This window comes from Cataglyphis hispanica, chromosome 12, assembly GCF_021464435.1.
Source record: "Cataglyphis hispanica isolate Lineage 1 chromosome 12, ULB_Chis1_1.0, whole genome shotgun sequence".
Taxonomy (NCBI): Eukaryota; Metazoa; Arthropoda; class Insecta; order Hymenoptera; family Formicidae; genus Cataglyphis; species Cataglyphis hispanica.
In genome coordinates this window covers 7,148,692-7,168,111 of record NC_065965.1, presented here as the reverse complement: position 1 = coordinate 7,168,111, position 19,420 = coordinate 7,148,692, and the positions used below count along the sequence as shown (strand labels likewise).

At 35.2% G+C, this 19,420-nt stretch overlaps 3 protein-coding genes across 4 annotated transcripts in view; 2 read left to right on the top strand and 1 right to left on the bottom strand.

Moving 5' to 3' along the window:
* LOC126853788 (DNA-directed RNA polymerases I, II, and III subunit RPABC3) overlaps positions 1–10,758 on the top strand; it is a 50,811-nt gene extending 40,053 nt beyond the window's left edge. Inside the window, exon 5 of the mRNA XM_050599857.1 lies at positions 10,328–10,758. Within this exon, the coding sequence (XP_050455814.1) occupies positions 10,328–10,445 (118 nt within the window). The 3' untranslated portion in view covers positions 10,446–10,758. The remainder of the gene's footprint in view (positions 1–10,327) is intronic.
* A 134-nt stretch (positions 10,759–10,892) lies between these two features.
* On the bottom strand, positions 10,893–13,706 carry LOC126853773 (dynein axonemal assembly factor 10). 2 transcript variants are annotated; one of them, XM_050599831.1, is made up of 5 exons: positions 13,357–13,706; positions 12,752–13,252; positions 12,572–12,669; positions 12,199–12,426; positions 10,893–11,967 (listed from the first exon to the last, which is right to left on the bottom strand). In XM_050599831.1, the coding sequence occupies exons 1-4, from the start codon at positions 13,621–13,623 to the stop codon at positions 12,219–12,221; spliced, it is 1,074 nt and encodes a 357-aa protein (XP_050455788.1). In that variant the 5' UTR covers positions 13,624–13,706; the 3' UTR covers positions 10,893–11,967; positions 12,199–12,218. The 2 variants fall into 2 exon arrangements, with proteins under 2 accessions (XP_050455788.1, XP_050455787.1); XM_050599830.1 differs by lacking the exon at positions 10,893–11,967 and having other exon boundaries at positions 12,156–12,426.
* A 387-nt stretch (positions 13,707–14,093) lies between these two features.
* On the top strand, positions 14,094–16,471 carry LOC126853774 (uncharacterized). The gene is made up of 3 exons (XM_050599832.1): positions 14,094–14,295; positions 14,438–14,730; positions 14,819–16,471. The coding sequence occupies exons 2-3, from the start codon at positions 14,515–14,517 to the stop codon at positions 15,638–15,640; spliced, it is 1,038 nt and encodes a 345-aa protein (XP_050455789.1). The 5' UTR covers positions 14,094–14,295; positions 14,438–14,514; the 3' UTR covers positions 15,641–16,471.
* Positions 16,472–19,420: the final 2,949 nt, after the last annotated feature.

Below are 19,420 nucleotides of genomic sequence, written 5' to 3'. Positions count from 1 at the left end.
AGTCAGCCCAGGTTCCTACACCTGCCTGTGCCAAGGGAGAGACGCGTGTTCTAGTGCTTCTCGTCGTCCCTCGACCACCCACCTGTCGCGGGTCTCTCTTCTCGTCCATCGTGTCTTTCGAGGACGTGTCTCGTCGGGGCTTCGTTCAGAGGAACGTACTTGTTCCCCTTGCTTTCGTAAGCTACGTTTCGCGCAATTGCTCTCGTTGACATTGAGAAACTCGATTACTTAATTTTGCATTAATATAACAGCTTTGAAACTTATTTTCTTTCTTTCTTCTTTCTCTTTCTCTCTCTCTCTCTCTCTCTCTCTCTCTCTCGATCAAGAATTAATAAACTTGTCTCTAGATTTAATTATTGCAAGTTATTAATTATTATATATCAAGTAAGTAGTCAATCTCAATCGTAGAAAGACTACTACTACGCAAAAAAAAATTTTCATCGATGAGAAAATTTCCTATTCTACCATGTTGGAAGTATTTCTCGTCTTGATGACGCGTAATATTGTTAGTTTTTGCGATATGTGGAACGAGAATAGACTGTTACATTCCGTCGCATTGACGTAGAAGCAGTTCATTTTATGAATTTCTAATTCTACGTTATACCCAGTGATCGATAGTCATAAAAATATGCTTCATTTTTACAGTAAAATGTAACACTATTGAGTAAGAATTTTAATAAATACATTTTGCATATAATTAAAATTTGAAAAGTTGTGTTTTGAAATATAAAATTTGCATCAACATTGATGATATCGTCTATTATGAGTCTCTGTCTTTACTTATTTTTATAAATCTGCGGGAAAGAAACTGTATTTGCGGTGACAAAAAAATTGCATCTTAAATTGCGAATCACGAATGAAACAATTAATATTACATGATTAATAATTCTTATTTCACATTTAAAATTTATATTCTCGCTGCTTTCCCTCCTACGTAGTAACGATAATAATAAATCCCACACGCTCTCTCTGCTTTGCAAATAATAAAAACAATTATATTATATTACGACCTTTGGGAAGTTGTGAAGTGGCACGAAAAATTGTCCTTTTGTCACGGCAAACACTCTAAGCGCGATCATTATTGGGGCGATCGCTGTCATTACGCCGCGCGTGATTATTCGCGAAAGTGCACGTGCGTGCGTGGCGGCATGCGCTCGATAATTAGCGGCAATTATACGCGCGATGAAGGTCGCGGAAACTCGCGCGCGCACGGATATAAAGTTCATTATTGGACGCGTCCGTATCCCACGAAGTCGTCTATGTGCGCGGGAATCGATTTTGGGACAGAGCGACCCATATATCGCAGCCGCTGCGAAAGAAAGAAGAATTCGGACGATTTAATGAAAGCAGCGAAATTTAGTGATACGCGTGCATCGCACACTCCGAAGCAAAACTCAATCAAGTAAATTTTCTGAACCGTTTAATAACGGATCGCGTTGTTAATTGCATTGTCTACTCAAATCTTGTAAAAAAAAAAAAATATGAAATATCATTTATATTCCGTTCTAATTTTCTCTTTTTCATGAAATTACAACGTAATAAATCTGCTATTTATTTCTCTATCTATCTCTTTACAACGTTTATCTTATTAGCACATACTGTGGCATTAAAATCATGCATAGCTTGTTATAGTTATATATGAAAGAACGTACATTTATTTGAAATTATGAAAAAAAATATATATTTATCACGAATCGGACATTTGACGGATGGAGATTCAGATCTGCTGCAGATTTGTGACGCACAACAGAAGGTGGTTGGTAGTTGAATTAATTTTAATTTGAACTCTAGTATTATTTGCGACTCGAGCCATAAAATGATTCAAACTGCGCTCCGCATCGAGCTCACTAACGAGTTTCGTTTAATTAATCGCTCGCTGGAAAAGATATTCTCGCACTAATTCCGGAGTAGTCTATACCGTAAAATATTTTCAGATAAAGATACGATATCGAAATTATTATCTTTGAATCGAATTATTCTAAATCGAGATGTGTCGAAATTATTTTACTTATTATTTCAGTATTAATCTCTTAAAATGCATAATTAATTATAACTAACAATAAGATAAAACAATTTCCAAGAAAAAAAAAAAAAAAAAAATTGAGAAAATAAAAATAGAAATGTAAAAATAATTCCTGTAGGATCTCTAGAATCAATCTTTTGCAAATAATGTTTAAAACAAATGTTTAATTAAAAATTATCCTAATAAATGCGAAGAAACTTTCAAAGGACGAGATTTCAAATTTTATTTATCACGATTCTATTTAATAATTTGATAAGACATTCGAGAGGTTTCTCGTCGTCGACAAGTCCGTGGTGACATCGAAAATAACAGCTTTGATGCAATAGTCAAAGGTCATGCTGGGGCTGGTTGGGTGAGAGAGATATAGAGGAAGGGGGAGGGAGGGAGGGAGGGAGGGAGGGATATTCTTCTAGAATGAGCCAAGTAACCCCGGGCTTTTTCGCAACCCCGATAAAATAACGGGACCAACCCTGGTGCTGGCGCGTATATTTCTCTGGCGGCTTCGTCGCCGCGTGTTCAAAATTATAGGCGAATGTTGGTGGCGCGTGTACGTGTGTGTGGCCCAGCGCCACGCATCTTGGCACGGCTTTTTCGGCCACGGGCTTGCATAATCGCGCCCTGCTATCGCGGACGAAAGGCGACGGTTCGCCTTAGTCGCGTCTAGCTCGCCGTACAGTCTCGCCGCGTCTTTATTTTTTTCTTCCGCTTCGAGCTAGTTATAGTTGGTGCCATTGAGAACGCGTCGCGACAAATTTCACCGCCGACATTTACCTCGTATCGTCTATACATCGCGAGAGGATGGAGAATTGACTCCCTTATTATATCAGGCGTAAATTTTAAAATTTGTCTAATCCATGATTAATTTCTTTAAAATTGTATCTTGCAAGTTAATTTTAACAACGCGCATCTTTTTACTCGCCAAGAGAAACGTTTACAACTTCAATTTTTCAAAATATGTTCAATTTTCATTCGTTCATTATCCTAAAAATATTTTTTACTTATTTTGTCCAAGATACAATATATTTAACAATTGCCCCACTCACACAATCGCTAATTTCGTTTTATTCTAAATCGCTAAATTCTCGGGAAAAAAACAGTGATCTTCAATATCGTTATTAACGACCTCGCGGTGGCGGAGAAGCCGTGATGTCGACTAGATCCGTGGAAGGCACGGTGTGCATCGCGATGGCACGGCAGAATCAATCGTTAAGCTCGTTTAACGACAAAGTGGTCCAATTACGCCGTTACCGCCGAGGCGAAGCGTCACCTCGGATTTCCCACCACGTGCGCGTCGCCGTTTCTTTCGCTCCTCTTTCTCTTCTCTCACTCCTCTTTGAACACTCGTCTCTCATCGTATCCTATTTCAATCCGCCTTAATTCCTCGCCGTAACAGCCGTAAAAGCTTCTTCCTCGAGTGTCACGGGGATAGAACAGGCACGTCGAAACCGGGAAATGTGTCGAGCGCGAAATTTGCGTTCGTTCGATCAATATATGATTCATAATCTCCGTCAATTATACAGTCCAAACATTCCAGATGAATCGCGCTTATTTTAATTCTGAATTAATGTTTCCTTTACACGATGTTGAGTTTTGTGAGTTAAAATCTCAAAATATTGGTATGTAATTATATATATATGTATAAATTCTGAATTTAATCTCATTTATCTTTGGCATGCACGTTAGACAGAGAGCAGAGAAACATTCGAGCACGCACGCACACACGCGGATTGTATAACGGCTGGCAACGTCGAACCGTTTCTACCTCGCTGCTACTTGAACTAACCTTTGTCGTCGGTGGTGCTACGGCCGTAGTTACTGGCTCCTGCTCTAAGTCGAGTTTAATCGCGAGCGGCAGCTCTAGTCGCAGCTTAGCTGTCGCTTAGCGCGTATCGCTCGCACGCGATATGTAATATTTATTCTCTCGCGTTCTCTTCGTGCTGCAAATTACTTGGAGGATAATCGACCAAACGATTTCATTTATTCGCGCAAAAGTAAAAATCGCATCAGTAAAATTGCGCTTCGTGAGAAATTGGAATCATCCTGCAATTGTAATTACATCCGCTCCGATCCGCGCGCGTAAGAAGTTTATTGCAAAGTTACGAGCATCTACGAAATCGTTCTTTACAATCTTCGTAGCGTTGCAATTTTTTTTTTTTTTTTGCGTTTGAATCCTATAAATGTAAATCGATAGCGTCGTGATCATGCGCGTTGTTTCCCGAGATCAATTTACATTCCGCGCTCACAATGCACGAGGTCCAAGGTCGTGATTGTGTAACGTCACCCGTTCTAGAGCAGGTCGCGATCAGTAGTTGACATAAATTGCAATTGTCGCTCCGACTCTTTACACGAGCCTAAGATAGTCGCGTGAAAGAAAGTCGTCGCGGATGCGCATTCCTGGAATTTCTCGCTGTGAAAACTACTACTCTCTCTCTCTCTCTCTCTCTCTCTCTCTCTTTCTCTCACGTGCGCTCAAAGAACCGATATCTCCATCGTTCTATGCCGAAACACTTCTCATGGCACGAACATGATTACGTTCGTACGTGCGTCGATCTACGCGCGGAAGGTCACGATGCGCGGATAAATAAATGCGCGACCGGTCAAACGGGATCACCTGCCGCGGCCAGGATAATTTTGGATCGCGCGCGCGATGCACCTGTTGCGGAGCCACGGCAAGGTCGCGCGATTGTGCAACCCGCGTGTGTGTCTAAAAGGACCGACGAGATGGACTGCATTCGGCGACCGGCCCCTCCTCTTCCCCTCCTCTAATTCCCCTGCTCTCCTCTTCTCTCCTCTCCCCGTGCCCTCCCCCCGCCCCCGTCATTCTCACGATGCAGTTGCTGCACCGGCGGTGCCCACAGTTGCCGCTGCTTAATCACGGTGAATAATCAATGTCCGACACGGTCGGTCCTGCTGCACTGCGGATAGCTCTTTCGACTTTGCCAGAACTCGCCCGGCGAGTGCGTCTCAAAGTGCATCCGCGTCGCGATCTTCCTTCGTATCGCGGCCGCCATCTTTACGGCAGATATCATGGGCGTTCGCGATCATTGAAAAATCGATGGCTGAATTTTTCAACGTTCCCAATCTCTTTTGTGAAATCGTGGTGTACGATATCGCGCTTTGGTGTATTCGTGATGCATAGAAATACGCGAAAATATCAATGTAACGGGACGACGATTTCGCGAAATCATAGTCGTATGAGATTGGAATTACATAATTCTATAATTACGTCCTTGCGATGAGTATTATAAGCGACGCATCGGTCTCCTGCCAATTCGCATTTCAAATCGCAGAACGAGATTGATCGCTCTCGATAGCTTCGCGATATCGAGTCGATTACGACATCGATCGTCGTACCGATACTAGGTCCCTGAACGACATGATACGATGCAACGAAACAGCAACGCGATTCATACATCAGCGAAAATGACTATGAACGCGATGATCTCATTCGGTTTTATGTGACGATGTGTCACGATAATTGTAAGCGCACGTGAACGTCTTGGAAAATAATCAATAATTCACTCAACTGTTTATCGCGATACTTCCTCTCTTTCAATACTAAATCGATCCAAGTGAGAGACAATGGAACATAAAATCGATTTTATAAATCGATCGGATCTAAAAAATTTATATAAATAAATAAAATGCAGCGCGCTTTTTTTTATGCAAATAAAATTAACAAATTAATTTTACTCACGACACGTGGAAAAAGAATAATTAAATCTGCCAGATGAGAAAGAAAATATATAACCGTATTTATTATCATAATTTTACGTTAAAATAAATGAAAAATGTACGCGCGGAATGACAATTTATATCATTCTTTTTTAAATGTAGCGAAGAGATAAACTTGAACAGTCTAAAATAATCATTATAAAAATGCTGAATTATTATCTCGATAATTATTTCGCGAATATCCGATAAATAAAAACGAAGTAATAAAATATTTCTCTAGCTCGGCAGTTGTCGTGTAACATCGATGACTCGTACAACTTCGTTGTTCGGGACGCACCGGCGACGTCTATGAAAGGATTAGCTGTTTAATAGCATTGAAAAGAGAAGCGTGTTATATGCGTTAACGGATCGCACGACGACGAAACGACGACGTCCCGAGCGTCGTGGCACCGGGGACAGTGACTGCTATTATTAGCAACGTCGTCCTCTTCTCATTTCGCGCTTCGAGAGGCAAAATAGCATCAGCTGACATCCCACTGGAAGATACGCGGCACGCCCGAGAAAACCCTTGCTTGCCTCGTCGTCGTTTCTTTTGTGTCTTAAACAAGTTGAGGCGAATTTGTCCTGTTAAATTCACCGAACGACATTCACAAATATTCACATCATACGCAACTCTTCTTCTTTTTTTTTTTTTTTTCGATCGTGCCTCGTGAAGCGAAAACTTAATTACATGTCGACAATAATGATCGCGTGACTTGAACGCATCGTTACATAAGTGTTTACATGTTTAACACGCGCACAATGAATTGCGATCAGCGGTGAGCTAAATATCATTGTCCGACGAGATACTTCCATTATTGACATGGTGAATTCAAATACATTGCAATTTTATTGCAATTTCTTGCGAAAGGAAAGTTGAAAAGCAGATTAGGTAGGATGAGGGGAGGGGGAAGAAAAGGGAGACTGCAAAGATTAACGAGTAAAAAAGAACATGAGAGCGAGCCGAGCGGAAGCGAGCCAATATGAGATTACAGGGCAGTTGGGGCTCGTGCCAGATGCGCGTTTACACGGGCCCTGAATACTGTAAATGCACTATCTGGTACGACATCTCTTCTGTCGCCGTCATCGACGATCGAGTAACGCGACGCCAATTTTATTAGAGCCATAAATTAGGCGAAAATGCGGCGGGGAAAATCGACATTTATATCCTGCTGCGGTATTCTTATTACAAGGGGATAATACTAATAAGGACACGAAGCTTAAGTTACACCGCATGCTTTGTATACTATACACTATATAATCTTTACAGGAAAAAAAAATTCACTTTGTATATAAAGATTTATTTTTATATGTATAAAATATTTTAGAATTGTCGCTTATTGGAATAGCATTCCCGGAGATTCCCACAGAGAATTTAAAACAGAGGTGGAAAATTTTTTTTGACTCTTTTATGTGATTACAATGAAAATATTATCAAATATTATTAAAAATTATTAAGTTTTTTTGACTTCTAACCAAAAGATAATACTTTTGAAAATTTTTGATAATTATAAAATTGACGTAAAAATTTTCAATGCGACATTCAAAGATATTTTACAATCTAATTATATTTTTCATCTCTGGTAAGACATTTCTGGTCTCTTTGATGAAAAAATAGCATGTACATCGATATAATGGAACTCCTGCGATTTACTTTGAGTTCTCTCTCTCTCTCTCTCTCTCTCTCTCGAACTCGTCATAAAAAAGAACGAGAAAGAAAGTATACCTCATCCTTTTTCTTTCACTAAAGTTATGATTATATTATTAGAATTATAATAACACGACGAATAAAATGCCGTAATATTACAAGGACTATATTATTAATTGTGTTTCTTTAGTAACAAATTAATTAAGTTACAATCCTCTTATATATCTAAAATTCTAATTGGAATAATTGCGTCGGAAATTCTCGTTCGGGATTACCAACATGGTCTAGAGCAATAATTTGCGATAATAACGTTTGACATTTATGTTGCGTAAATTTGGGTTTCGATCGGCATAATAGGAGCAACGTGAGTTCCCGCAATTAGTGTGAAATCGTCTCAATTGACATGTGTCGGCGATTCTGTAGAAAGTAATTCTACACACACAAACAACTTGTTTGCTACACAATGTGTATGTGTGTGTGTGTGTGTGTGTGTACTGCGAGGAATAAATTCTGCTGCGAAAGAATTATCAACATCTCTTTCAATTGTAAAATACGCATCTCGCGGAGGAGCGGGGAAAAGGGGAGGTGCACCCAAGCGATCGAACGCATGTTGCGTCGACAAATATATATTTTTTTTTTTTGTGCGATATCATCGACAATAATGACTCCCTAGATGCGCAATGGCATTCGATCGTCCATGACGAGGGATTTGTTAACGGAGTGCGTGTGTTGCAGAGCCTACACTCGGTTCATGCTTCACGTAACAATTTATGCGCACACATACGCACGTACATACGCCCACATCGCTTACACATAGGATCATAGGGTATATTGTATCACGAATGACAATAAAAATCATCTAATGCGTTCTTCATTTAATTTCACCAGCGCCTTTATTATAATGATCAATTTGTGTATATACCATATAGATATAAAAAAAAGTAAAAATCGTATATAAGTTTTAAAGAGTTTTTTTTTTAGAGCATTCAAATTATGGAAATAGATGTTAGCGGCATTGAAATTATGCAACAGTTATATTAAATTTTGTATTTCCGTTTCTAGCATTTCTACTAATTAATAAACAAGAAATTATTAAGAATAAGAGACATTAATCAGAGTTAAGTTGCTTTTATCTGCAATTGGAATTTAACAATTTCAATCGAAAGAACTTATTTTTTATTTCTTTTGTTTTTATTCGTTTTATCTATCAATGTTATCGATCATATGTGATAGATATGTGATGTTAGATACATAGATACAAAAAAGTACGGACCTTCAAATCACCTATTGAATAAAGATCCTTTCAATTATCCCAAGGAAAAAATTTAATGGAAAAATTACTCTAAAAAAAGGATATATGCTTTTGTTATGAATAAAAATAAAAAAAATCAACTTTTAATAATATTTAAATATCGGAATTAGAAAACAAATTGAAGATGCCGTTTTAAATAAAATTTATATTTCAGTAATTTTTTGACACATAATAGAGATCAGATTTCTTGATTTTTATAGGTAGATTACAAAATTCCAGGATTAAAACTCAAATCTAATTTAGATGACGCGTTTTGCTATATATTTATATGGTGGTGTATATTTAGCGTTAATTATTATGTGCGTAGGATATAAAGATGTACAATATGTGCAAGATGATTAAAAAACGGCGGAGGAAAAGTGCGACGGGGGAAATGAGATGAGAGGAGGGGTAAATGGAAGCAGTGCGCACACAAGCAGAAGCTCAAAATACTTGGTTAAAAATAATTGACTCTTATAAGAGCGGAGTGCCTCCTAGAGAGGTAGAGATTCGTCGGAGGCAAGGTCAATCGATAGGGAAACCTCTTAATATCACACGTACGCCGCGGTTATATTCTCGTCGGTATTCGCGCCTTTTCCTCTTCCTCTCTCTCTCTCTCTCTCTCTCTCTCTCTCTCTCTCTCTCTTCCTCTCTCTCTCTCGTAAGTCACGCGAAATTTGGATCTCACGGTCGCGCTTCCGCGATCATGGTAAGCGTGTTTCGCAGAATGCATTTTTTAAATGTCATCGACGATGGATGATTGCGCGATATCTTCAACGTCGATTGGGGGGGAGAGGAGGGGAAACTACGTCATCCATGATGACACTGGAGCTAAAATGATGGATATTTTTACTTGTGCGTGCTTTTTCGAGTCATAAAATGACGTTGGTTGTCTTTCTATCCATTAGTTCCAATCGTTATAGTTATTACGTAAGTAATCAGCTGATTGTCAAGTGATGGAAGAAACGCTTACCGCTATTTTACTATATGGAGTAGTGGCCATAATTTCAATATTTTTAATTAAGATAAATGATATTTTTTCATATCGATATACAGTAATTTTTTTATATCTATATTATATCATATCCTTCAATCTCGGGTTTATGCATCACAAACCAGATTAGTCATTTGGAATTTATCTGATTAACAGTAATTTTTACATCACAACAGATTATTACATCAGAGATCAACAGTTTTTTGCCATAAAAATTTGCCTTCCGCTATATATTATGTCACGAAAACAACGATTAAGAGAGAAGAGACCGTCAATCGAGCTTGAAGAGCGGATCTGAAGATCTTCAGCAAAGCAGATACATCTTTCCTAATCGTTTAAAGGAACAGCTTCCTTTAGCGATCGGCGTGTTGGCAGTGTGGTTAGCTGGTTGTGTGGTCGATCTATATACACGACCGCTATCGGCACTGCAATTATGACGATCGCAGACCTGCTAGGAGGAACATCGTTGATGATTTCAAGGATTTTTTTTTTGAACATAAGAGAATCGCGTGCTCGGTCGATTATTTTTACGAACGAAAGAAAAGTCCATTGGACCGAGCCGCGCGCACAATGCTGTTATTAAAAAAAAAAAAATCTGCATATTATAAAAGACGATACAAACTTACAACTGATGGTTCTCTTCCTCTTTATTTTCAGATCAGCCTACGTATCTTTTGGAGGTCTGCTCATGAGACTACAAGGTGATGCGAATAATCTGCACGGCTTCGAAATAGATCAGCACATGTACCTGTTAATGAAGAAACTTGCATTTTAATACCACCGATCGCGCGGATCGTCGAGTTGTTCTGCCATTCGAAAGTTTCTTCAACGAATTATATCAGTCTCTGAAGAAAGTTTTGCATTTTACATGTACAATAAACTAAGCACACAAAGCTATATCAATTATACTTTTTACATTAATTTATGATGAAATTTTTTTTACTTTCAATTTCAAAAATCTTGCTACAAACTTATTTTATATTCTAATTAAATTAGAATAATGTTATGACTAGATAATGTTACTGATACTTCGATTACTGATCTAGGATTATTGAAAAACTTAAAAAATAAATAAAAATATTTTTTTACATTGAAATTCCTTCCCATCTACCGATCCACGTTACAGTTATCAGTTTAAAATATTGCCAAATACAGAGCAGTAATAATAAAACTCTTGTCTAATGTATTAATCTTTAAACAGAAAAATTATCTTTCAAGCGACCATCAATTTTGATTTGATTTCAATTTCCCTTAAAACATAATTTTTCACTCTTTCCCATTGAAAGCACTTTGTGATGAACATTTAATGGAAAATAGGAATTCTGGGGGATCAATCTTTCTATTCAAGATTTAATCATGATGATTGTAAGGCTTGACTATAGTACGGGCAACTATATGCGCGACCAATTCTTGGATGTTGACCAAATCGTCACAGAATGCATCACCAAGTGCGCCATCGAAACACGAAAATAGGAATCAGGTATTGCACACTTCTCTACCTGTCTTGTCGACGTGTGTATATATGTTTGTGAATATGTACACACTCTGCTATGTAATTAGTCAACTTACACTTGGTATACTTCCAGGATAGTCATTATCCCTTCACTTTGCTACGATTGATATAGATATGTTAAATACACATAAACGGTGAATTGTATTATATATTCTAAGATAAAATCATTTAAGGACATACAAGTCATTTTAGAAAAAGAATATGCACATAACATGAGTTATAAGCTATAAAGGAAAAAGTATAAAGGAATAATACATTTTGTCAAGTACAAGAAAATGGAAAAATATTAGTAAAATCTAAATTAAAAAGATGTTTAAATTTTAGTTGCACTTTTTACCATATCTTATTTCTCCGTCTAATTTCCTCTAAAATCTGTGTCAAAGTTTAATTTTAAATGTTAATGTATTATAACTAAAACTCTAAGAAATTAAAAAACTAAAGAATTAAATAAAATGAGTGGATCGAACGGCGATAACCACATCCCGGCAAAAACATGTAGACCTGACGATGATAATTAATTTATGTAATTACAATCGAGGTATTTCTGACCTTGTGTGTACGCGCGCAGCTGCAATGCTGCCTCCTCGCACGACGCAACGCGAGGTATACGCGACAACATGCGGGTCGAATACGCCTCAAATGGCGGAGGTTGGCGCGCGCGATATTGCGTAATGCTCGCGACCATGCGTGTAAAATGGCCGATGCTTAGGAAGAATCCAATCCTAAATAGATTAGTCCAATAATATATAATTCACTCTCATCTGTTCGTCGTTGCGTAACGCGGCTGTAAACAAGAAATCGATATTTCGAATCCAAACTATATCACAATGCCGCTTGATAAATAACGAGTTTGATGCGCATTTTCATATTTTTCTGAATTCCCTCGCTTATTATCTGACTATATTCGATATGAGACAACTCAAAAATTGTATTAATAGCTACAAAAGCGTACTTTAGCATACAAAATGGAACTTGAAGGAACTTTTCTCCTATTATAGTACAAATTTATATTTACAAGCATTTTCCGCTGTTTAATCAATATGTGTTTAGTTTCGTAGTGATGATAACGCGTAAGCATTGATCAAACGATGTGCAAACACCAAGTCCTTGTTTATCCGGGCTCCAATCCAAGGAACTAACGGGTTGCGATGAGAGCATAGTATTTTGTAGCAAACTAACGTTACCTACGACACCCTGTTCGATCCCGTCGGCATCCTTAATTTTTCTTTTCTCTGGATAATTACTAAAAAACAATAAATATTAGTTTTTAAAGCACATTTTTTTCTCAGAAATGTAATGCTCTTAACACTTCAATTTTAAAACAGATATAAATTATATATATATATATATATATATATATATATATATATATATATATATATACTTACTATTTCCAAAGACAGATTGTTCCTCCACCACCACAGGTTGCGAATATTTCACGATTTTGTGGTAAATGCTTAACCAGCCATATCGTCGATTTATGAGCCTAAAATCATGCAGTTACATGAGCTTATAAATTTATATATATATTAAAGAGTATAAATTTTCATTCTCTCTAAATAACAGACCTTTTCAACAAGATATGGAAAGCCTTTTTTGGGATGCTGAGTCTTCAAGTCAAAGAGATAAAATTTTGATTCTAGCGTAGTGGCAACCAATTTGTTCATGGGTATGTCTTTCCTGTCAAACTCGAGACTGCAAACTCCGTTTTTCAGATTACTTTCCCATTTCACCGTCATTGCTCTCAGATCAAATATTTTGACATCACCATTATCATATCCTGCAGCCACTACTCTCTCCTCAGAATTGTAAGAATTGCCAAACGCGACTGACCAGCAATCTCGTCGACTTTCTCCTTCCTTTGGCTCCATAATAGCAACCGGTCGACTCTTCTGCCTAGAATCCCATACTTTAACACTTCCATCTCTAGACCCAGTTACCAATTCGGGTGCACCGCATCCTATGCTGGCACCTGCTACTCCATCAATGGCATTTATAATTTGTGTATGAGCGTTAGCAGTGTAAACTGGTATCGAGGGATCCTCTAAATTGTAGATATTTAGTTTACCCTGTAGATGAGCAGATAATATTTAGCATATTCTAAAACTTTATCAAATAGGATATTATTAAATGTAACTATTAGAACATTAACAAATATCTGAGTAAAAGAAACCTTAAAATCACCGGTAGCTAAATGTCTATCCCGAAGATTGGAAGCCTTGAATGTTCCACACTTCATCTGATTAGACCTCTCGATATTCTTCACGAGCTTCAACTCGCCGCTCGACAACTCGTAAATCTGTATAATACCGGTACCACGAGGCCGAGAACCCATAACCACGAACTTGGCGCTGCATGGTATCCATTTGACATCAAACAACGAATAGTCCACCGATTTCTCGATGTGACAGATTATTTGCGGTTTCGCCAGCTTATCCATGTCTGAAAGATTTCTTCTCAATTTCAATTATCGTCAAAAACGTCTGTCCTCATCTCTTCGTAGCAAAGGACAAACTGCTTTCAAGTAACTATAAACAAACTTATACGCCATCTAAAGGTCGCCGTTATTACTAAAAGTTGTCATCCCAGTAGCTACCAATTATAAGATTAATCATTAAATATAGATTGGCAATTGCTATAGTTTCTGCATTTTGTATTAGATGCTATTTTTATATTTTTTAGTACTTCCACCGATGAGATAATTTTAAAAACTATCTGGATAAATTTTTGTGATCATCATAAAACCCATAAGATCACCGATTTTTTATATCTCGTCGATGGCTCTGAGAAGGATTAATGACGTCATTATATCGTCTCTGCCAATAAAAGACGTGAGTTCATAGTAAAATAGTGGTTAATTGATCCGGATTGGATAATCCGTTCATTCGAAAATGCTACAAGAAAGTGTGCGATTCCCATAACATGAGTCACTCTTCTCGCTTTTTTATAATCCTAGGCTTTTGAAATTTTCTTTTATATTTTTTATATGATGTATGTCCGAATAATAAAATAATAGTTTTTTAAATTTTATATTTAATTATAAAAATAAAACGTGCATTGTAACTTTATTTAATAACTTTTAATAAAAATAGTGCACATATATATTTATAAGGTAAATAAATTATATATATTTAAATCATATTTAAATTAGTGTATTTAAATGAATATTTTTACCAAAATTTAAAACAAGCGGCTTAAATCGAACATTTAATATTTAATGATTAATTTTATTAATAATTGTTATTTTCTTACAGATTAATTATACAATTATGAATCACACAGCATGATATAATTAAATATTTCCTTACATACTTACGTCACAATTTGTGATATGGATGCAGATATATTAAAAACGATATTGAAAAGTTATGGTGATGCCGAAAACATTATTCAATCTGAGGATTGTAAAGATGCATCGAGAGAAGCTTTGCTAATCTCACAGTCTGATACAGTATTGAATACTTTGTGTACATCGCTCAGCAATCTTTTATGTTACAAAGTATCAAAACAAGCTTATCAGCGCTATTCAGTTCGATTGTTGATAATTGTACGTTAATTTCTTGCATTAATATTATATGTTTTTTCTAACTTTTTTTTCTTTAATTAATTTATATTTTAGTATAATTATATTCTAGGACAACTTGCGGAAATGGTGTAGAACAACAAGCAATTTTGAACATTTACCAATATTTATGTCTAAAGAAAATAGTTTGAAGTTTGTGAACATTCTATTAGACAAATATCTCACAGATGACATTTTGAATGAAGACTGCTCGGAAGATGTTTTGATATCTTTAGCCACTGCTGTAATGCACCTATCGTTTGAGAATCCGTCCTTCATGCATCACATGGATAAGTTACTTATAAGACTTTCACAATTAGAAACAAATGATAAAATAGAGAAATTGTTACATAATTCTCTATATTCAAATTTGCATCTTAAACTATCCACAAAAGAAGAGATATATATTATTCAAAAATTTAAATTAATAGAAAAACCATTGCTCGACAGCTTTGTATGCACGTTTTCTAATTCAAAGGAAAAAAATTGCGTCGATAATCAGAATGAGAAGACACTAAATCAACTACTGGAATTTAGTGTTGAGTCTATGTGTGTTTTTCAATTAATATTTAATTTTTTAAAAGAATTACTCGTTCAGCTGCATTATGCTCCTGCAGTTCTACATTTTATAGATTTGATATTAAAGCGAATATCTATTTGTTGTGAAAGTCAGGATAAAGATGTATTAGATCTTTATCCCAGGAAACTGTGCTCTTGTATAATCTTATTAAGGATAAAGCCTGAGCATCATACAGTGCAGACACGAAAATATACATTGCAAACTTTAAAACAAATCTACAACGAAAATAATGATGTTTTATTAATTATAATGTCCCATTTTCCTGAATGGCTTGAATATTTTGCAAATTATGTCACAGATGACGCACAAAATTAATTGTGGAGAAAAATTTTTTACAAATTTATGTAAGTACATAATAATTTTATAATCGCGCACCCTAATGTAATATTTTTATAACATTAATATAATTTGTGATTAATTATGAAAATGTTTATATTTATATTTATTGCGTAATTTAAAATAAGTTTTACTTTTTGAAAAAAAAAAAAAAAAGATTGTATAAGACAGATCTTAATTTTTTTTATTCGGCCATAAAATAAAGGCTGGAATGTTTTCGAAGAAAATTTGATATAATGAAAGCCGATAATTTCTAAGATTTCGTAACGCGTTCATTTTTACATTTCTAAAATACATCTTGCATTCATCTTATATAAATTGAATTGAAAGAATGAGATGTAATATTTTTCAAATCAAAGAAAAAAAAGATTCTAACGCTTTCCATCCAATGCGGAAAAATAATTGCTTTTATATTCCAAGTGAAAAGAAACATTTTTGCTGGTGTGATTCACCGCGTAAACCATAAATGTTAACTTTCAACTATGTGAGCACTACTTTAAAAATCGTGGAAAACAACATTCGCCATATAAACTAACGCAATAAATATCTGACGAATATAAAAACAAAATACATTTTCTAATCAATTGATAAATCTATAGGATACACACATTATCTCTTTTTTTCTTATTTTTTAATCAAAAGAATTTTGAAAAAAGATTGTATTTTGCCGTATTTATGACGGAAAAAATATAAGTAACAATCATTATTTCTATTGTTATATAACATCATTTTCATTAACGTTATATAATCAAATGACAGGAATGCTTCTTTGCTAATATATTACATTTAAAATTTAGCCTAAATATTTTTGTTTGATATATTTTATCTAGAATATATTATATTATGAGTTCTGCTATTGTAATCATTTATAATTATATATTTTTTAAATTGATAATTTAATTCGCCGTCTCGTATGTTCAAATTAAAATTTTGCGTATATTTCATAAGTAAAAAGTGTAATTTGCAAATAGCGAATTTCTGCGCATACGTGCATTATTCAAATTTAAATTGAGAAATAATTTTCCAAGTATCGAAATAATCTAGATTTCTAGACATTTCCTGTAAAATAGCTAAAAATAGTTATACTCGACGGTTCATTCTTCTGCAAGATTGAAGACGCATATACGAAAAAAAAATTATAGGATTGATATGTAATATTCACGATGTTTGAAGCAATGAAAATTTAGCCTTTTCCAATGGAAAATACGGAGAGGACATCTCGTGATTTCTCAACCGGATTTGAAATCGATATAACTTCGACAAGTTTAATTTCCGATACCATAGGTAAAGAAAAAAATTATATACTTTCATTGCCATAGATAAATGTTAAAGTCAATTTCGCGTGGCTGCGGCCAATAGAAATTCGTTGAAATTTTATATCGCTTTTATAATGTGTCAGATCTCCTGTTTTTTTCCTCTCGCCATTCTATCTACGCATCCACATTTAAACACGGATCACCTCCAGTTGCGGAATCGTTTGCTGGACCTCCCGAGATACTCTGGAATCGCTAGAAGCTGTTCCCTCGGAAGCCACCGTGCTTTTGCTGGATACAGTCATAGCAGAATAGGATGGAGATGCGGCCGCAACAGGAGCGGAAATGGATTTTACGGGCTCGACGGGGGAGGGCTCAGTTTGACGCGGCAAGGATCTTCGCCTCTTCAGGAACTCACGCTGCCGCTGTTCGGCGTTCTGTACCTTTTCTGTTTTGCTTTTGCCGCCAGTGGACTTGGATCTCGCGACCTGTCGGATCAAGGTAGCGATTATAATGGAAAATCGCTACATGAATAATATGATGCTGCGGCAAAAGATCTTATAGAGTATAAGAGAATTACTGTGTGTAATATAGAGATATCTATAATAGGAAATATTTATACTGACCCGAATAGTCTTGTCGCGCTTTGCTTAGTCAAATAGTCGATATATAACGACTTATTATAATGATTACTCAGAGTCCACTTAATGCTATAATACATCTGGAATATATTTCTCAATATACAAATTTCAAGCAAATCTGTCACGAGAAGAGCGGGGAAAAATCGTACAAGGACACAAAAAATATTCCTCTTCAAAGTTGTATAAAAAATATATTTCCGACGATAACGTTAAGTGGACAGCTTTGTATTAAGAAAAAGAAAATATCAAATAGAAATGGATTAAAACAAATAAAACTGGGATAGGTAAAGAATTGAGAAATCATCATCTAATTTTTTTTCTCCATAAGGTGCAAGAAATTAAAGGTTTAAAAGCCCAGAGTTCACAAAACTCACAGAGCTGAAAATAGAAAAGATCATATGGTTTAAAATACAAGAATATGAAGGAATCAAAAGTGCACAAATATATATAAGATTTCCCTTCACTTATTGCAATCATGTCAGATTATGACGTCAGAATCGAAAACTATACGAATTCTTCTTGCATTATAGATGAAAATAATTTTTTTTTTTTTCATATGCCAATACTAACATTTGATAGAATAAATTATTAAGACTCATCGTTTTTCATTAATAAATAAAATGGTTTTCATTTTCATCAATTATTTTCATATAAAAAAAAGAGTTAAACACATACATACATTTCACAGATCTATTCTACTATTAATATATGTAATGGCATACCAAAAAATTAATTTATTTCAATGCATACTGTAAGAATGTGTCATATATATGATTTATATTTACTTCTAATGTCAAAATTGATGGCATAATGAACTATGAGCGAAAGGAATCAATATCAATATCGTAACAAATTAAAAATATAACATAAATTTCAATATAAAAATCCTGAGAGATTCCCATGTTAGAAGATTCATAATCAAAATAATGCAATTCTTTTTTTTTCTTGCGTACAGTTATTCATCATCATTTAACCAAGTAATTTTCAACATGAATAAACCTTTTTTTTGATGGCCTTACAATCTGTTTAGAATCTCTTTCCAATCCTCAGTCAGCTGTACATTAAATAGGATTTGAATGTCGTAAACAAAATATACTTTACATTCATTTATCTGTCTATGTGTGTGAGAAAACAAGCGCTCGATATTGTTAAACATAATTAAAAGAAAAAAACAGAAAAAAAGAGATGAAAACGTTGTGTCAAAAAAATTCAAACATGGGATAGTAAGAAAAAAATGTATAAAATTTTCGACAAAAGATTGGAAAGGATTAAACGTAACGAAAGTATCAGAGGCTCATCATAAACACTCAATTGATGTAACTATTTTGATTTAATTGTTTTGTCAAAGGGAAATTGCAGTTTAGTTCATCGTAACAAAAGTTTCTCAAAAGATTTTCACACAGTCCGACATTTGCTGTTATACATGCGTGCAGTGCATGGCGTTGCACACTCGCGAAATCTCTACATTAATAGCTCTTACAACAAAAGAATATTTCGCTGTGTCGCGATTCAAGACGATGCTCATGCATCATAATTTAAGAGGGAGGCACAGAGATATATAGATTTTTTTGTGTGCACTTTCGGCTGAGGAAAGAGAATTCGCCGATTTAGAGCCGTTTTGCACGATTCATAATTTATTCGAAATTTTGTGTTTTACGGCGTAGTTTATACACTCTATAATACAATAGAAATTGTAAAAAATATTATTGATAATTTTAAAAAATATTGCAATGAAAAAAAAAAATTGTACTTTATGTCACAATCGGAAATTTTCATTCTAAATACAGTGTAAAAATTTATTAGAGAATATTATTTATTAGAAAATATTGATTTTTAAGTAGATTGTATAATATAATTCTAATTTT